The 18,626-nt window shown below is 64.3% G+C and overlaps 2 protein-coding genes across 5 annotated transcripts in view; one reads left to right on the forward strand and one right to left on the reverse strand.

Annotated features, from left to right (window-relative positions):
* Window positions 1-4,061, reverse strand: part of LOC140644961 (E3 ubiquitin-protein ligase rnf213-alpha-like) — a 50,241-nt gene extending 46,180 nt beyond the window's left edge. For all 4 annotated transcript variants that reach the window (XM_072848147.1, XM_072848148.1, XM_072848146.1 and 1 more), the window contains exons 1-4: window positions 3,998-4,061; window positions 2,369-3,164; window positions 897-1,152; window positions 707-792 (exon numbers count right to left, since the gene is read on the reverse strand). In XM_072848147.1, coding sequence (XP_072704248.1) covers window positions 707-792; window positions 897-1,137 — 327 coding nt within the window. In that variant the 5' untranslated portion in view covers window positions 1,138-1,152; window positions 2,369-3,164; window positions 3,998-4,061. The remainder of the gene's footprint in view (window positions 1-706; window positions 793-896; window positions 1,153-2,368; window positions 3,165-3,997) is intronic.
* A 2,052-nt stretch (window positions 4,062-6,113) lies between these two features.
* PSMC4 (proteasome 26S subunit, ATPase 4) lies at window positions 6,114-17,874 on the forward strand. Its single transcript, XM_072848275.1, has 11 exons — window positions 6,114-6,235; window positions 6,975-7,073; window positions 7,156-7,342; window positions 8,924-9,070; window positions 10,601-10,710; window positions 10,799-10,892; window positions 11,488-11,655; window positions 12,406-12,482; window positions 14,200-14,368; window positions 16,100-16,155; window positions 17,696-17,874. The coding sequence occupies exons 1-11, from the start codon at window positions 6,200-6,202 to the stop codon at window positions 17,807-17,809; spliced, it is 1,257 nt and encodes a 418-aa protein (XP_072704376.1). The 5' UTR covers window positions 6,114-6,199; the 3' UTR covers window positions 17,810-17,874.
* Window positions 17,875-18,626: the final 752 nt, after the last annotated feature.

Here is an 18,626-nt window from a genome sequence, read left to right on the forward strand (position 1 = left end):
AGGTGCGTGCACGTGCGTAGACTAATAACCCCATTTTTTGCCTTAAAACAGGCTCTTTTCTTTCTAATTGTTCTCCCGTGGAGGATTGTCCTGGGCCTGACCGAGGATGGAGTTAATTTTCTCAGCAGCAGCTCGTAGGGTGTTGGTTTGCGGCCAAACCAGCGCTGACAACAGGCGGATGTTTGAGGTTTTGCTGAAGAGCACGTGCACAAGACCTCTGTGTCTCAGTTTCCCCCCGCCCCAGCGAAGGTCAAGAGATGGGAAGGGGGAACAATCAGGTGGAGGACCCCAACTGACCAAAGATCGGCTCCACCTAACGTCATTCTCCGCAATCAAACGAGAAAATGGGGAATTTGGGGGGGGGTTTAGGGTTGTTTTTTTTTAACTGGGGACGCAGCACAGCCTCCCCGTGGGAGGTGGTGAGCTATTTCCACCCCATTGTTCTGTTTTCTTTATTTTTTCTCACGTCCCGTTCACTGCGTAAACATTTTTCATCACGCCGAATGAGTTGCTTTTACTTTTCCTTTCCTCTTGCGCCATCGTTAACAAAGATAACGAATCCAGCCAAGACCCAGCGCAGGAATCGGAGCCAGCGAGCGGCCGCACGGCACTTTGCCAATAAATAGAAGTCGCTCACACCCCAAAATTTAACGGTTTTGCTAGCAAAAACCTGATTTCAAGCTACCGAGGAGTTCCAAGCGCCCACCTTGTGTTGGTCAAGGGATTCGGGGGCCAGATCCTGCCCGCACTGGCCGTCTTTGTCTCCTGCCAGCGGATCTGCCGGCGATGGCTCTAAAAACAAAGCGTCGCAGGCAGGATGTGAGCGAGGGGCTGCTCTCGCTCCCTTATTTTCCCTGCCCTGATCCCATCGGGATCCAACCCCGCTCCGGCAGTACCTGGCACGCTGTGGAGAATCTCCCAGGAGCTGTCATCACTGCTGGACGCGTGGTCCTGATCTGGCCTTGAGCTGATGTCCTCGCATCCCTCGGGAACGGAGTTTCGGCTGTTGGATGCCGTCGGATGAGTCCCGGGCTTGCCGTGACCTTCATCCCCTGCCAAGGGTCCGCTCTCACCCTCCTGGGTGGACGGGGGCTGCGGGTGCAGCTCTTCTCCTCCGTCGCCTTTGGAGCCCTCCATCAGGGTGGTCTGGACCTAGGGGGGGACGGTGGGGAGACGTGAGCACCAAAACCGCACAATCCGATGGCAAATGGGGAACTTGGGGGTTCAGAAACGTCAATTTAGGGACTTTTGGGGCTCCAAATCACCCATTTAGGGAGCCTTTGGCCTCAGAAACAGTGTTTTAGGGAGGTTTGGAGCTCAGAAAAATAGATTTAGGGAGCTTTCGGGCTGAAAAACACCCATTTAGGGAGATCTGGGGCTCCGAAAGACCCATTTAGGGAGCTTTGGGGCTCAGAAACGGTGATGTAGAGAGGTTTTGGATTCAGAAAACCTGATTTAGGGAGCCTTGGGTCCCAGAAAAAAAAATTTAGGGAGCTTTGGGGCTCAGAAACAACAATTTAGAGAGCTTTTGGGGTCCAAACCACCAATTTGGGGAGCTTTGGGGCTGAGGAACACCCATTTAGGAAGATTTGGGGCTCCCAAACCCCCATTTAGGGAACTTTTCCACTCAGAAACACAGACTTTGGGCTCCGAAACACCTATTTAGGGAGTTTTGGGGCAGAGAAACCCCATTTAGGGAGCTTTAAGGGTCCAAAACACCCACTTAGCTACATTTGGGGCTCAAAAACACCATTTAGGAAGCTTTGGGGCTCAGAAGCAGTGCTTCAGGGAGCTTTGGGGCTCCAAAACACCCATTTAGGGAGCTTTCGGGCTCCAAAATATCTATTTTGGGAGATTTGGGGCTCAGAAACAACAACTTAGGGACCTTTGGGGCTCAGGAACAAAAATTTAGGGAGCTTTTGGGGCTCCAAAACACCCATTTAGGGAGCTTTCGGGCTCCGAAACACCCAGTTATGAAGCTTTTGGGCTCAGAAACACCCATTTAGGGAGCTTTGGGGCTCAGAAAAAGCAATTCAGAGAGCTTTTAGGCTCAAAAATAGCTATTTAGGGAGCTTCGGGGCTCCAAAACACCCAGTTATGAAGCTTTTGGGCTCAGAAACACCCATTGAGGGAGCTTTGGGGCTCAGAAAAAGCAATTCAGAGAGCTTTTAGGCTCAGAAATAGCTATTTAAGGAGCTTCGGGGCTCCAAAACACCCAGTTATGAAGCTTTTGGGCTCAGAAAAAGCAACGTAGGGAGGTTTTGGGCTCAGAAAAAGCAATTTAGGGAGCTTTTGGGCTCAAACCCACCCATTTAGGGAACGGACAAAGCAACGGAGGGGATGGAGGGAGCGATGCCGCGCCGCTTACCGGGGAGGATGCCGGGGACAAGCGGTTGGGTGACAAGGACGTGACCACCGAAGCTCGGTGCCAGGATTCTCGCCGCACTCTTCCTCGCCGCGGTCTTCCTCGCCGCGGTCCTGCCTGCTATGGTCCTGCCTGCTGCTCGTAGCCCACCCAGCAGACCCAACCCTACGGCTTCTCTAGGCCCCGCCTCCCCCGAGCACTAAATTTCTCGGGTTTCCCCCTATTTCTCAGAAACTCTTTGGAAACCGAAAGCAAAAGGCTCGAGGCAGCAGGGAAATGGTGCATTGTGTGCCGCTGGCGGGTGGAGCAGGAAACGCCGAGACGAGTTCAAGGCCCGGGCATCACCCCCCGGCTCCCCTCCTGCCTGGCTTTGGTGGCCTCCCCGCCATCGGGGAGCCCCCTCCCCAATAGGGGATGGTGGGGGAGGGCCGATGGCTGCGGTGACGGTGGCGGTTGGCGGCCTTGGGAGGCGGCGGTGGCCATGGGGCTGTCGGTGGAGCCCCCTGGGAGGCGGCGGTGGCCACGGGGGTGTCAGGTGGAGCCCCCCGGGAGGCGGCGGTGGCCACGGGGGTGTCAGGTGGAGCCCCCCGGGAGGTGGCAGTGGCCACGGGGGTGTCGGTGGAGCCCCCCAGGAGGCGGCGGTGGCCATGGGGCTGTCGGTGGAGCCCCCCGGGAGGCGGCGGTGGCCACGGGGGTGTCGGTGGAGCCCCCCGGGAGGTGGCGGTGGCCATGGGGCTGTCGGTGGAGCCCCCCAGCGATGGGGCCGGGCCGGCGGAGGTGCTGACAGGGAGCGACGTGCCTGCGGGAGAACACACGTGCACGCGGGAACACGCGTGTGCCTCCCATGTGCGGCCGGAGGGGGGGAAGACCCTCCCCCTCACCCACCAGCTCCCTTCCCCCTCCTGAGCCCCCAGCCCGGGCTGCTCCCCCTCATGGCCCCGCCCACTTCACCCAGGGCCCCTCCCCTCCTCACACAGCCCCACCCCCTTTCAGCCATGACCCCGCCCCTTTCCATCACATCCCCACCCCCTTCCCATGACCCCTTGCTCCCCTTGTGGCCACACCCCTCCCCTCACGACCCCACCCTTACCCCATGACTCCTCCCTCTCACTTCACAGCCACGCCCCTTCCCATAACAACCCTGCTCCTTGTGGCCCCGCCCCTTCCTCATAACCCCTCCTCACAGCCCCACCCTCCCCATGACACATCATGGCTCCGCCCCATCCGCATGACCCCACCCCTTCCCACGACCCCATTGCTCCACCCAGGCCCCGCCCCTTTCCCCATGACCACGCCTCCTCCCCTCACAGCCCCGCCCCTAACCATGACACCTCCACATTCCCCACCTAGCCCCGCCCCTTCCCCATGACCCCCTCATCCCTCACAGTAGCCCCTCCCCCTCACGGTAACCACGCCCTCCCTCGCCACTCGGGCCCCGCCCCTCGTGGCCCTGCCCTCTCCCTCCCCTCTTCCCTCCGCTCCTCGCTGACCCCCTCCCCCACAGAGCTTCCCCTCCCCTCTCCCCTCACAGACCCCTCCCCCGGTAACCCTGGCCCCGGCCCCTCCCCACGCGGTAACCCCTCCCGGCCCTCCCCCAGTTCCTCCCCGGCCCCTCCCCCACCCCCCCCCCACCTCCGGGCGGAGCCGCCCGCCGGGTCCCGGCTGCAGCGGCGCCTTCCCGCCGGTCCAACCGCGCATGCGCGACAGCGGGGGGGCGGAGTCAGAGCGGGGAAAGGCTGAGGGGGCGGGGCGGGGGCGGGACTGGGAGGAGCCAGGGAGCGGCACTGGGAGCACTGGGGAGGGACTGGGAGCACTGGGAGGAGCCAGGGAGCGGCACTGGGAGCACTGGGGCGGGACTGGGAGCACTGGGAGGAGCCAGGGAGCGGCACTGGGAGCACTGGGAAGGGACTGGGAGCACTGGGAGGAGCCAGGGAGCGGCACTGGGAGCACTGGGGCGGGACTGGGAGCACTGGGAGGAGCCAGGAGCGGCACTGGGAGCACTGGGAAGGGACTGGGAGCACTGGGAGGAGCCAGGGAGCGGCACTGGGAGCACTGGGGCGGGACTGGGAGCACTGGGAGGAGCCAGGGAGCGGCACGGGGAGCACTGGGGAGGGACTGGGAGCACTGGGAGGAGCCAGGGAGCGGCACTGGGAGCACTGGGGAGGGACTGGGAGCAGTGGGAGGAGCCAGGGAGCGGCACTGGGAGCACTGGGGCGGCACTGGGAGCACTGGGGCGGCACTGGGAGCACTGGGAGGAGCCAGGGAGCGGCACTGGGAGCACTGGGGCGGCACTGGGAGCACTGGGAGGAGCCAGGGAGCGGCACTGGGAGCACTGGGGCGGGACTGGGAGCACTGGGAGGAGCCAGGGAGCGGCACTGGGAGCACTGGGGCGGGACTGGGAGCACTGGGAGGAGCCAGGGAGCGGCACTGGGAGCACTGGGGCGGCACTGGGAGCACTGGGAGGAGCCAGGGAGCGGCACTGGGAGCACTGGGACGGGACTGGGAGCACTGGGAGGAGCCAGGGAGCCGGACTGGGAGCACTGGGGCGGCACTGGGAGCACTGGGAGGAGCCAGGCAGTGGGACTGGGAGCACTGGGAGGAGCCAGGGAGCGGCACTGGGAGCACTGGGGAGGGACTGGGAGCACTGGGAGGAGCCAGGGAGCGGCACTGGGAGCACTGGGGCGGGACTGGGAGCACTGGGAGGAGCCAGGGAGCGGCACTGGGAGCACTGGGAAGGGACTGGGAGCACTGGGAGGAGCCAGGGAGCGGCACTGGGAGCACTGGGGCGGGACTGGGAGCACTGGGAGGAGCCAGGGAGCGGCACTGGGAGCACTGGGAAGGGACTGGGAGCACTGGGAGGAGCCAGGGAGCGGCACTGGGAGCACTGGGGCGGGACTGGGAGCACTGGGAGGAGCCAGGGAGCGGCACGGGGAGCACTGGGGAGGGACTGGGAGCACTGGGAGGAGCCAGGGAGCGGCACTGGGAGCACTGGGGAGGGACTGGGAGCAGTGGGAGGAGCCAGGGAGCGGCACTGGGAGCACTGGGGCGGCACTGGGAGCACTGGGGCGGGACTGGGAGCACTGGGAGGAGCCAGGGAGCGGCACTGGGAGCACTGGGGCGGGACTGGGAGCACTGGGAGGAGCCAGGGAGCGGCACTGGGAGCACTGGGGCGGGACTGGGAGCACTGGGAGGAGCCAGGGAGCGGCACTGGGAGCACTGGGGCGGGACTGGGAGCACTGGGAGGAGCCAGGGAGCGGCACTGGGAGCACTGGGGCGGCACTGGGAGCACTGGGAGGAGCCAGGGAGCGGCACTGGGAGCACTGGGACGGGACTGGGAGCACTGGGAGGAGCCAGGGAGCCGGACTGGGAGCACTGGGGCGGCACTGGGAGCACTGGGAGGAGCCAGGCAGTGGGACTGGGAGCACTGGGAGGAGCCAGGGAGCGGCACTGGGAGCACTGGGGCGGCACTGGGAGCACTGGGAGGAGCCAGGGAGCGGCACTGGGAGCACTGGGGCGGGACTGGGAGCACTGGGCGGAGCCAGTCATGACGTCACTCGTCGCATTTGCCTCCCCGTGGCCTTTCCGGACCACACCTCCCATGATGCCCCGCGGCAGGTCCCTGGTCACGCCTCCCGTGATGCCCCGTGGTGTTACCTGTCCACCCCTCCCATCATGCCCCGCGGCAGGCCTCTCGCCACACCTCCCGTCATCCCCCGCGGTGTTACCTGACCACACCTCCCGTCATCCCCCGCGGCATGGGGGGGCGGGCTCTCCCGCCCTCCCGGCCCCGCACCCCGTTCCCGTCAGTCCCCGCGGCCGCCGCGCGCCGTCACGATGGAGGAGCTGGGGCTGCTGGGGGAGAAGGCGCAGGTTCGGGGGGGCCGGGGCGGGGCCGGCGCTTCCGGGGACCCCCCCCTACCCATGGGTGCCCCCCCCATCGCTGGGTGCCCCCTGGGGGCCCCCTCACCCCTGGGGGCCGCGCCCCTCCCCCCCATTTCAGGGTGACACCCCGGGCCTTCCCCCCCCCACCCCTGGGTGCCCTCCCCCATCTCTAGATCCCCCACCCCTGGGTGCCCCTCCCTCGGGTGTCCCCCATCTTTGGGTGCCTCCCCAAACCCCTGGGTGCCCCCCACCTCTGGGTGCCCCCATCTCTGGGTGCCCCCCACCCCTGGGTGCTCCCCTAATCTCTAGGTGCCCCTTTCCACCCTTGGGTGCCCCCCCCCCCAATCTCTGGGTGCCCCTCTCCACCCCTGGGTGCCCCAGCCCCCACCCCTGGGTGCCCCTCTCCATCTCTGGGTGCCCCCCCCCTGCGTCCCTCCCCCTCCATCTCTGGGTGCCCCCCAATCGCTGGGTACCCCTCTCCACCCCTGGGTGCCCCCCCAGGTGCCCCCCCCATCTCTGGGTGCCCCCCCATCTCTGGGTGCCCCCAGCCCCCACCCCTGGGTGCCCCCTCTCCATCTCTGGGTGCCCCCCGGGTGTCCCCCCTCCATCTCTGGGTGCTCCCCCAATCTCTAGGTGCCCCTTTCCACCCTTGGGTGCCCCCCAATCTCTGGGTGCCCCCTCTCCACTCGTGGGTGCCCCCCTCCATCTCTGGGTGCTGCCCCCCCAGGATGAGCTGCCGACGCTGGCCGCCCCCCGCCCCCCCCCCGGCCTGTCCTTCCTGGTGCCAGAGCCCGAGGACCTGGAGGACCTCTACAGCCGCTACAAGGTGGGGTGCGGGCAGGAGGGGGGGTGCGGGTGGGGGTGCGGGCAGGACCCCCCCCCATGGTGACCTCCCGATGTCCCAGCAGAAGCTGCAGCAGGAGCTGGAGTTCCTGGAGGTGCAGGAGGAGTACATCAAGGATGAGCAGAAGAACCTGAAGAAGGAGTTCCTCCACGCCCAGGAGGAGGTGAAGCGGATCCAGAGCATCCCCTTGGTCATCGGGCAGTTCCTGGAGGCCGTCGACCAGAACACCGCCATCGTGGGCTCCACCACCGGTGGGGATGGGGCGGCGGGGACGTGGGGTGGTGGGGACGTGGGGATGGGCTGGGTGTGAGGGGTCAGGGGTGGTGGGGACGTGGGGATGGGCGTGGAAGGTTGGAGGTGGCCATGAGGGGTGAGGGGTGGTGCGTACGTGGGGATGGATGTGGAAGGCTGGAGGTGGCCATAAGGGGTCAGAGGTGGTGGGGATGGGCGTGGAAGTTTGGAGGTGGCCATGGGGGGTCAGGGGTGGTGGGGACGTGGGGATGGATGTGGAAGGTTGGATGTGGCCATGGGGGGTCAGGGGTGGTGGGGACGTGGGGATGGGCGTGGAAGGTTGGAGGTGGCCATGGGGGGTCAGGGGTGGTGGGGACGTGGGGATGGGCTGGTTATGAGGGGTCAGGGGTGGTGGGGACGTGGGGATGGGCGGGGTATGAGGGGTCAGGGGTGATGGGGACCTGGAAGGTTGGAGGTGGCCATGGGGGGTCAGGGGTGGTGGGGACGTGGGGATGGATGTGGAAGGTTGGAGGTGGCCATGAGGGGTCAGGGGTGGTGGGGACGTGGGGATGGGCTGGGTATGAGGGGTCAGGTGTGGTGGGGACGTGGAGATGGGCTGGGTATGAAGGGGTCAGGGGTGGTGGGGACGTGGGGATGGGCTGGGTATGAGGGGTCAGGGGTAGTGGGGATGTGGGGATGGGTGTGGAAGGTTGGAGGTGGCCATGAGGGGTGAGGGGTGGTGGGGATGGGCGTGGAAGGTTGGAGGTGGCCATGAGGGGTCAGGGGTGGTGGGGACGTGGGGATGGATGTGGAAGGTTGGAGGTGGCCATGAGGGGTCAGGGGTGGTGGGGACGTGGGGATGGATGTGGAAGGTTGGAGGTGGCCATGAGGGGTCAGGGGTGGTGGGGATGGGTGTGGAAGTTTGGAGGTGGCCATGGGGCATCAGGTGTGGTGGGGACGTGGGGATGGGCGTGGAAGGTTGGAGGTGACCGTGAGGGGTCAGGTGTGGTGGGAACGTGGGGATGGGCTGGGTATGAGGGGTCAGGGGTGGTGGGGACAGACATGGAAGGTTGGGGGTGGCCACAAGGAGACAGGGGTGGTGGGGATGTGGGGGTGGGCGTGGAGGGTTGGGGGTGGCCGTGGGGTGGTTAAGCTTGGTGGGGACGTAGGAATGGACTTGCTGTGAGGGATCAGGTGTGGTGGGGACATGAAGATGGATGGAGAAGGTTGGAGGTGGCCATGGGGTGGTGGGGACATGGGGATGGACACGAAGAGTTGGGGATGGCTGGAAGAAGACGTGTGGGGTGGGGACGGACATGGAAAGGTGGGGATGGCCGCAAGAGGAGAGGAGTGGTGGGGACATGGGGATGGATCTGAAGAGTTGGAGATGTCTCCAAGGAGACGGGTGTGGGGGGGACGTGGGGATGGACGCAGAAGGTTGAGGACATCCACAAGGGAACAGCTGTGGTGGGGACCTGGGGATGGATGTGGAAGATTGGGGATGGCCACGAGGAGAGAGGTAGCGTGGGGACGTGGTGGGCTTGGGGACAACCCTGGTGGGGGTGACTCATGGAGGACACCCTGTCCTCGTTCTCCTGCAGGCTCCAACTACTACGTGCGGATCCTGAGCACCATCGACCGGGAGCTGCTGAAGCCCAACGCCTCGGTGGCCCTGCACAAGCACAGCAACGCGCTGGTGGACGTCCTCCCACCCGAGGCCGACAGCAGCATCATGATGCTCACGTCAGGTGGGCCACCACCGCCTGGGGCCACCACCGTGTCCCAGGGAGCCGGGCTTCGGGGGGCAGAGCGCCGGCCAACGCTGGTGGTGGTGGGACCGAGGGCGTTCTCAGCAGGTTCATGGGTGCTATGAGGTTGGGGAGATGTTGGCGCGCTGGAGACCAGGGATCTCCAGAGTTGGACCTGGAGGGTGGAGAGCAGCAGGACGTGGTCCAGGTGGTGACCAGAAAGAGTTTGATGTTGGGTGACGTATCTTCATTAACGTCGGTGGTGGGACCGAGGGCGTTCTCAGCAGGTTCATGGGTGCTACCAGGTTGTGGAAACACCACAGTGCTGCAGGTTGGAGGTCTTCTTTAGAGGAACCTTCAGAGCTGGACGCGAGTGGTGGAGAGCAGCTGGACGTGGTCCAGGTCCACCCAGAGGGGTGGTGGGTCTCCATCCTTGGAGCTACCTATCCTTCACCTGGGTTAGATCCTGAGCACCACCTTTTGGTTGGAGATGTTTTGTGGAGGAGGTTGGACCAGGGACTTCTCGTCCCTGTTGTCTCAGGAGAGCGGAGCCGTGGCTGAGGTCTATGTGGGTGGTGGGTCTCCATCGTTGGAGACACATGAGCATTGTCTGGACAAGCTGGGAAGCGACATGCTTGGAAAGATGGAGTTTGGACCAGGGACCTCCTGTCCTTGCTGTCCCAAGTGATCTGCTCTGGTTGGAGATGTTTTGCAGAGAAGGTTGGACCAAGGAGGAGGTGGATGTCACAGGTGGATGGAACCAGGGCTGAGACCTAGATGGGTGGTGGGTCTCCATCCTTGGGAGACATCCAGCCCTCGCCTGGGCAAGGTCCTGAGCACCCCACCCTTGATGGAGAAGTTTGGAGGGAGACGTTGGACCGGGGACCTGCTGTCCCAAGCGGTTGGAACCATGATCAAGGGTGGTGGATTTCCATCCTTGGAGCTACCCAACCATCACCTGGACCTTCCCAAGTGACCTACGCTGGTCGGAGGTGTTTTGGGGAGGAGGTCGCATGAGGAATTTCCTGTCCTTGTTGTCCCAAGAAGATGAAGCCATGATCATGATCTAGATGGGTGGTGGGTCTTCATCCTTGCAGCCACCCAACCGTCACCAGACAAGGTCCCAAGTGTCCTAGTGTGGTTGGAGATGCTTTGGAAGGGATAGCGGTCCAGGAATTGTCACGTAAGGGTGGAGGCGTGGACGGGTGGTGGGTCTCCATGCTTGGAGCTACCCAACCGTCACCTGGCCAAGGTCTGCAGTGACCTACTGTGTGGCTGAAGGTGTTTTGGGGAGAAGCTTGGACCAGGAAGCTCTTGTCCTTGTTGTCACACAAGGATGGAAGCCTGGATGGGGTGGTGGGTCTCCGTCCTTGGAGCTACCCGACCATCACCTGGGCAAGATCCCAGGTGACCTGGGTTGGTTGGGGCTGTTCTCTGGTGGCCAAAGTTGCCCCGCAGCACCCTTCAAGGCTCCCCGGCCACCGTGGTGGCCCCGGTGGTTGCCCCGCTGATGGCCTGTCCCCGTTGCAGACCAGAAGCCGGACGTGATGTACGCCGACATCGGGGGCATGGACATCCAGAAGCAGGAGGTGCGGGAAGCGGTGGAGCTGCCCCTCACCCACTTCGAGCTCTACAAGCAGGTGAGGCCACGCGACACCCCAGGGTGGGGGGGACACGGGACCTTTGGTGACCCGTGACATCACCCTTGGGTGTTGTGTCCCCACCTAGATCGGTATTGACCCCCCGCGGGGTGTCCTCATGTATGGACCTCCTGGCTGCGGCAAGACCATGTTGGCCAAGGCTGTGGCCCACCACACCACAGGTGGGGCACCCCGGGGTGCTGGGGACACCCATGGTGGGTGGTGGGATCCTTGGGGTGGTGGTGGGGACCTCGGGGCGTTGGGGTGACCATTGGGTGGTGGTGGGAACCTCGGGGTGCTGGGGTGACCATTGGGTGGTGGTGGGGTCCTTGAGTAGTGGTGGGATCTTTGGGGTGCTGTGAGGGCACCCCAGGGTGCTGGTGGCATCTATGGGGTGCTGGTGGGATCCTTGGGGTGGTGGGGTACCCCTGGGATGGTCATGAAGTTCTTGGGGTGCTGGTAAAGTTCTGGGGGCACCCTAGAGTGGTGGTGGCACCCCAGAGTGTTGGGTGGGCTCCTTGGGGTGCTGGTGGGCTCCTTGGGGTGCTGAGGGCACCCCAGGGTGCTGGTGGGTTCCTTGGGGTTCAGGGGGAACCCCAGGCTCCTAGTGGGGTGCTGGTGGGCTCCTTGGGGTGCTGGTGGGCTCCTTGGGGTGCTGAGAGCACCCCAGGGAGCTGGTGGGTTCCTTGAGGTGCTGGTGGCCAGGAGAGGTCTGGGGGTGCTCCCAGGGGCACCCCCACCCAGACACAAGGTCCCAGCCCCTGTGGGTGCCCCCAGCCGCCTTCATCCGGGTGGTGGGCTCGGAGTTCGTGCAGAAGTACCTGGGGGAGGGTCCCCGCATGGTGCGCGACGTCTTCCGCCTGGCCAAGGAGAACGCCCCCGCCATCATCTTCATCGATGAGATCGACGCCATCGCCACCAAGCGCTTCGATGCCCAGACTGGGGGTGAGGGAACGTGGGGACCCTGTGGTGGGGTTCAGGGACCCCTTGGTATGGCCCTTGGGGCTGGGGTGGGGGTCAGGAACCCTCTGGAGAACTCCATGGAGGAGTTTGGGGATCCCTTGGTGGTCCTCGGGGCTGAGGTGGGGGTCAGGAACCCTCTGGAGAACTCCATGGTGGAGTTTGGGGATCCCTTGGTGGTCCTTGGGGCTGAGGTGGGGGTCAGGAACCCTCTGGAGAACTCCATGGTTGGGTTCTGGGACACTCTCATGTCCCCTGGCCATTGGGGATGGGGTGGGGGTCAGGGATGTCCTCATGTCCCCAGGTCCTCAGAGATGGGGTGGGGATCAGGAACCCTCTAGAGAACCCCATGGTGGGGCTTGGGGACCCCTTGGTGTCCCCTGGTCATTGGGGAGGGGGCGGGGGCCAGGGACCCCCTGGAGAACTGCATGGTGGGATCAGGGACCCCCTGGAGGACCCCATGGTGGGGCTTGGGGACCTCTTGGTGTCCCCTGGTCCTTGGACCTGGCAGGGAACCCCAGGGTGGGGGTCAGAGACCTTCTGGAGAACCCCATGGTGAGGGTCAGGGACCCTCTGGTGTCCCCTGGTCCTTGGGGTGGGGGGACCCAGGGCACGTCAGCCCCACCCCCCCTGCGTGGGGCCAGGTCAGGAGGGTCCTTGGGAGGGTGGTGGGTGCTGGGGGGTCCCTTGGGTCTCAGTCATCGTCCCCCCACCGTGTCCCCTCCTCCACCGCAGCCGACCGGGAGGTTCAGCGCATCCTCCTGGAGCTCCTCAACCAGATGGACGGCTTCGACCAGAACGTCAACGTCAAGGTGGGGGTCCCAGGGGTGCTGGGGGGTCCCAGGGGTGCTGGGGGGATCTCCGTGTCCCCCCACAAGGTGACCTTGATGAGAAACCATGGGGACACACGGCCCTGGGTGCTGCTCCTGGGGTCCCATGGGTGCTGCTCCTGGGGTCCCATGGGTGCTGGGAGGGGGGGTCCCATGGGTGCTGGGGGCGTCCCATGGGTGCTGGGGGGGGTCCCATGGGTGCTGGGGGAAGCCCTATGGGTACTGGGGGGTGTCCCATGGGTGCTGTGGAGGTCCCATGGGTGCTATGGGGGTCCGATGGGTGCCGGGGAAGTCCTATGGGTACTGGGGGGTTCTCATGGGTGCTGTGGAGGTCCCAGGGGTGCTATGGGGGCCCCATGGGTGCTGGGGGTGACCCCGGTGTCCCCCCACAAGGTGACCCTGATGAGAAACCATGGGGACACACGGCCCTGGGTGCTGCTCCTGGGGTCCCATGGGTGCTGGGAGGGGGGTCCCATGGGTGCTGGGGGAAGTCCCATGGGTACTGGCGGGGGTCCCATGGGTGCTGGGGAAGCCCTATGGGTACTGGGGCGTCCCATGGGTGCTGTGGAGGCCCCATGGGTGCTATGGGGGTCCCATGAGTACTGGGGGGGTCCGATAGGTGCCGGGGAAGTCCTATGGGTACTGGGGGGTTCCCATGGGTGCTGTGGAGGTCCCATGGGTGCTAGGGGGTCCCAAGGGTGCTGGAGGGGTCCCAGGGGTGCTGGGGGGGGATCTCCGTGTCCCCCCACAAGGTGACCTTGATGAGAAACCATGGGGACACACGGCCCTGGGTGCTGCTCCTGGGGTCCCATGGGTGCTGCTCCTGGGGTCCCATGGGTGCTGGGAGGGGGGGGCGTCCCATGGGTGCTGGGGGGGGTCCCATGGGTGCTGGGGGAAGCCCTATGGGTACTGGGGGGCGTCCCATGGGTGCTGTGGAGGTCCCATGGGTGCTATGGGGGTCCCATGGGTACTGGGGGGGGGGTCCGATGGGTGCCGGGGGAAGTCCTATGGGTACTGGGGGAGGTTCTCATGGGTGCTGTGGAGGTCCCATGGGTGCTATGGGGGTCCCATGGGTGCTGGGGTGACCCGGTGTCCCCCCACAAGGTGACCTTGATGAGAAACCGTGGGGACACACGGCCCTGGGTGCTGCTCCTGGGGTCCCATGGGTGCTGGGGCGGGGGGTCCCATGGGTGCTGGGGGAAGCCCTATGGGTACTGGGGGCGTCCCATGGGTGCTATGGGGGTCCCATGGGTGCTGTGGAGGTCCCATGGGTGCTATGGGGGTCCCATGGGTGCTGGGGGTGACCCCGGTGTCCCCCCACAAGGTGACCCTGATGAGAAACCATGGGGACACACGGCCCTGGGTGCTGCTCCTGGGGTCCCATGGGTGCTGGGGGGGGTCCCATGGGTGTTGTGGAGGTCCCATGGGTGCTGGGGAGGGTCCCATGGGTGCTGGGGGAAGTCCTATGGGTACTGGGGGGGGGGTTCCCATGGGTGCTGGGGGGGTTCCCATGGGTGCTGGGGGAGGTCCCATGACAGTGGAAGGTGCTGGAGAGGGACCTCAGTGTCCCGTCCCCCCCCGAGATGGCCCTGATGAGAAACCATGAGGTCACACTGCTCCACCCCGAGGTCCCACGGGTGCTAGGGGGGGGTCCCAGGGTGCCAAGCGGTGACGGTGACACCCATGTCCCCCCCTCCAGGTGATCATGGCGACAAACCGGGCCGACACCCTGGACCCGGCGCTGCTGCGTCCCGGCCGCCTGGACCGGAAAATCGAGTTCCCTTTGCCCGACCGACGCCAGAAACGTCTCATCTTCTCCACCATCACCGGCAAGATGAACCTCTCCGAGGAGGTGGACCTCGAGGACTGTATCTGGGGACACGTGGGGACACCACGTGGTGGGGGGAGGATGGGGATGTTGGGGACCCCACCAAGGTAGGAGCCACCACTAAGGTGGAACCCCCCCCTCCGCCCCTTCCTGGGGTGGCCTGAGGAGGTGGAGATTCCATGGGGACATCAGGAACCGTAGGGAGATGTCAGGGTGAGGAGCCCATGGGGACATCAGGAACCACAGGGTGATGTCAGGGTTGGGGAGTCCATGGGGACATCAGAGACTTCAGGAACCAGAGGGGGATGTCAGGGTTGGGGACCCCATGGGGACATCATGGATTCCAGGGAACATCAGGAACCACAGGGAGATGTCAGGGAGGGTCAGGGACCCCATGGGGACATCAAGGACTCCAGGGGACATCAGGAACCACAGGGAGATGTCAGGGTTGGGGACCCCATGGGGACATCAAGTAGTTCAGGGGACATCAAGAACCATAGGAGATGTCAAGGGTGGGGACCCCATGGGGACATCAGGAACCACAGGGAGATGTCAGGGGTGGGGACCCCATGGGGACATCAGGAACCACAGGGAGATGTCAGGGGTGGGGACCCCATGGGGACATCAGGAACCACAGGGAAATGTCAGGGAGGGTCAGGGACCCCATGGGGACATCAAGGAGTCCAGGGGACATCAAGAACCATAGGAGATGTCAAGGGTGGGGACCCCATGGGGACATCAGGAACCACAGGGAGATGTCAGGGTTGGGGACCCCATGGGGACACCAGGGACTCCAGGGGACATCAGGAACCATAGGGAGACGTCAGGGACGCCATGGGGACATCAAGGACTCCAGGGGACATCAGGAACCACAGGGAGATGTCAGGGTTGGGGACCCCATGGGGACATCATGGATTCCAGGGGACATCAGGAACCACAGGGAGATGTCAGGGTTGGGGACCCCATGGGGACATCAGGGACTCCAGGGGACATCAGGAACCATAGGGAGACGTCAGGGACCCCATGGGGACATCGAGGAGTTCAGGGGACATCAAGAACCATAGGAGATGTCAAGGGTGGGGACCCCATGGGGACATCAGGAACCACAGGGAGATGTCAGGGAGGGTTGGGGACCCCATGGGGACACCAGGGACTCCAGGGGACATCAGGAACCATAGGGAGATGTCAGGGACCCCATGGGGACGTCAAGGAGTTCAGGGGACATCAAGAACCATAGGAGATGTCAAGGGTGGGGACCCCATGGGGACATCAGGAACCATAGGGAGATGTCAGGGAGGGTTGGGGACACCAGGGACTCCAGGGGACATCAGGAACCACAGGGAGATGCCAGGGTTGGGGACCCCATTGGGACATCATGGACCCACGGGGACATTGGGGACCCCAGAAGGACACTGGGGCAGGGGCTGAGGACCGCAGGGGACAATGAGGACCCCACAGGGACATTGGGGACATCAAGGACCTGAGAGGGGATGGGGGGACCCTGGGGGATGTTAGGGAGGGTTGGGGACCCCACAGGGACATCAGGGACCCCAGGGGACATCGGAGACCCCAGGGGACATCAGGGACCTAACAGAGGGGGCATAGGGACATCGGGGACCCCAGGGGACAGGAGGGGACCCCAGGGGTGCTGGCTGACAGCAAGGCCACCCGGAGGGAGGGGACCCCCGGAGTGGGCTGGGGGTTGCTTGGGGACATCGGGGACCAGGGAGGGGACATCGGGGACGGGGACGTTTCCTTCACCCCCACCCAGATGTGGCGCGGCCGGACAAGATCTCGGGAGCCGACATCAACTCCATCTGCCAGGAGGTGGGTGACACGGGGACACGGTGTCCCTCCGTGGTAGGGTGACAGGAAGGTGACACGGGTGCTGTGTCCCTCCATGGTGACATGTCCCACCACAGCAAGGTGACAAGGAGGTGATGGGGGTGCCATGTGCTTCCATGGTGGGGTGACAAGGAGGTGACACAGGTGACACAAGTGCCGTGTCCCTCATGGTAGGGTGACAAGGAGGTGACACTTGTCCTGTGTCCCTCCGTGGCAAGGTGACAAGGAGGTGACACGAGTGACATGGGTGCCATGTCCCTCATGGTAGGGTGACAGGGAGGTGACATGGATGACACAAGTGCCATGTCCCACCACAGCAGGGTGACAAGGAGGTGGCACAGGTGACACAAGTGCCGTGTCCCTCATGGTAGGGTGACAAGGAGGTGACACTTGTCCTGTGTCCCTCCGTGGCAAGGTGACAAGGAGGTGACACGAGTGACGCAGGTGCCATGTCCCTCCATGGTAGGGTGACAAGGAGGTGACGCAGGTGTCACATCACTCCATGTTAAGGTGACAGTGGGTGACATGGTCATGGGGTGACACGGGTGCCACCTCCCTGCCAGGAGGGTGGCAGGAGGTGACACGGGTGACAGGGTGCCACCTCCCTGCAGGGTGGCTGGACATGACCTGGTGGCTTGTCCCCAGGGGGGTGGAGGTGGCTGGAGGTGACCTGGTGGCCTGTCCCCAGGGTGGCTGAGGGTGACACAGGTGACCCTGTGGCCTGTCCCCATGGTGGCTGGGGGTGACATGGTGGCCTGTCCCCACAATAGCTGGACATGACCTGGTGGCTTGTCCCCAGGGTGGCTGGAGGTGACCAAAGTGACCTGGTGGCCTGTCCCTGGGGTGGCAGGGGTGGCTGGAGATGATCGAAGTGACCTGGTGGCCTGTCCCCAGGGTGGCTGGGGGTGACAGAGGTGACCCAGTGGCCTGTCCCCATGGTGGACGGAGGTGACCTGGTGGCCTGTCCCCATGGTGGATGGAGGTGACCCGGTGGCCTGTCCCCATGGTGGACGGAGGTGACCTGGTGGCCTGTCCCCAAGGGTGGTGGGGGTGGCTGGAGGTGGCCTGGATGACCCGGTAACCTGTCCCCATGGTGGCTGGAGGTGACGCGGTGGCCTGTCCCCATGGTGGCTGGAGGTGACACAGTGGCCTGTCCCCATGGTGGCTGGAGGTGACCCAGTTGCCTGTCCCCATGGTGGACAGAGGTGACCTGGTGGCCTGTCCCCAAGGGTGGTGGGGGTGGCTGGAGGTGGCCTGGGTGACCCGGTAGCCTGTCCCCAGGGTGGCTGGAGGTGACCTGGTGGCCTGTCCCCATGGTGGACGGAGGTGACCTGGTGGCTTGTCCCCAGGGTGGCTGAGGGTGACACAGGTGACCCCGTGGCCTGTCCCCGGGGTGGCTGGAGGTGACCAAAGTGACCTGGTGGCCTGTCCCCAAGGGTGGTGGGGGTGGCTGGGGGTGACAGAGGTGACCTGGTGGCCTGTCCCCATGGTGGCTGGAGGTGACGCGGTGGCCTGTCCCCAGGGTGGCATGCTGGCCGTGCGGGAGAACCGGTACATCGTGCTGGCCAAGGACTTTGAGAAGGCCTACAAGACCGTCATCAAGAAGGACGAGCAGGAGCACGAGTTCTACAAGTGACAGCTCGGGGACGTTGGGGACACGCCGGTCACCCCCTCAATAAACTTCAACCCCTCCCCCCCCCACCTGCCTGCCCTGCGTCTGCATGGGGACAGCCTTGGGGACACTCTTGGGGACATGGGGATGTTCATGGGGACAGCCTTGGGGACACGGGGACGTTCATGGGGACACTCTTGGGGACATGGGGACGTTCATGGGGACAGCCTTGGGGACACTCTTGGGGACATGGGGATGTTCATGGGGACAGTCTTGGGGACACAGGGACGTTCGTGGGGATGTTCATGGGGACAGTCTTGGGGACATGGGGATGTTCATGGGGACAGCCTTGGGGACAGTCTTGGGGACATGGGGATGTTCATGGGGACAGTCTTGGGGACACAGGGACGTTCGTGGGGATGTTCATGGGGACACTCTTGGGGACATGGGGACGTTCATGGGGACAGCCTTGGGGACACTCTTGGGGACATGGGGATGTTCATGGGGACAGCCTTGGGGACACAGGGATGTTCATGGAGACAACCTTGGGGACATGGGGATGTTCATGGGGACAGCCTTGGGGACAGTCTTGGGGACACAGGGACGTTCGTGGGGACAGCCTTGGGGACACAGGGATGTTCATGGGGACAGTCTTGGGGACACAGGGATGTTCATGGAGACAACCTTGGGGACACGGGGACATTCATGGGGACAGCCTTGGGGACGTTCATGGGGACAGCATTGGGGATGCTCTTGGGGACAGCCTTGGGGACACAGGGACGTTCATGGGGACAGCCTTGGAGACACTCTTGGGGACATGGGGATGTTCATGGAGACAACC

Source organism: Ciconia boyciana, chromosome 30 (genome assembly GCF_034638445.1).
Source record: "Ciconia boyciana chromosome 30, ASM3463844v1, whole genome shotgun sequence".
In the NCBI taxonomy this organism is placed as follows: Eukaryota; Metazoa; Chordata; class Aves; order Ciconiiformes; family Ciconiidae; genus Ciconia; species Ciconia boyciana.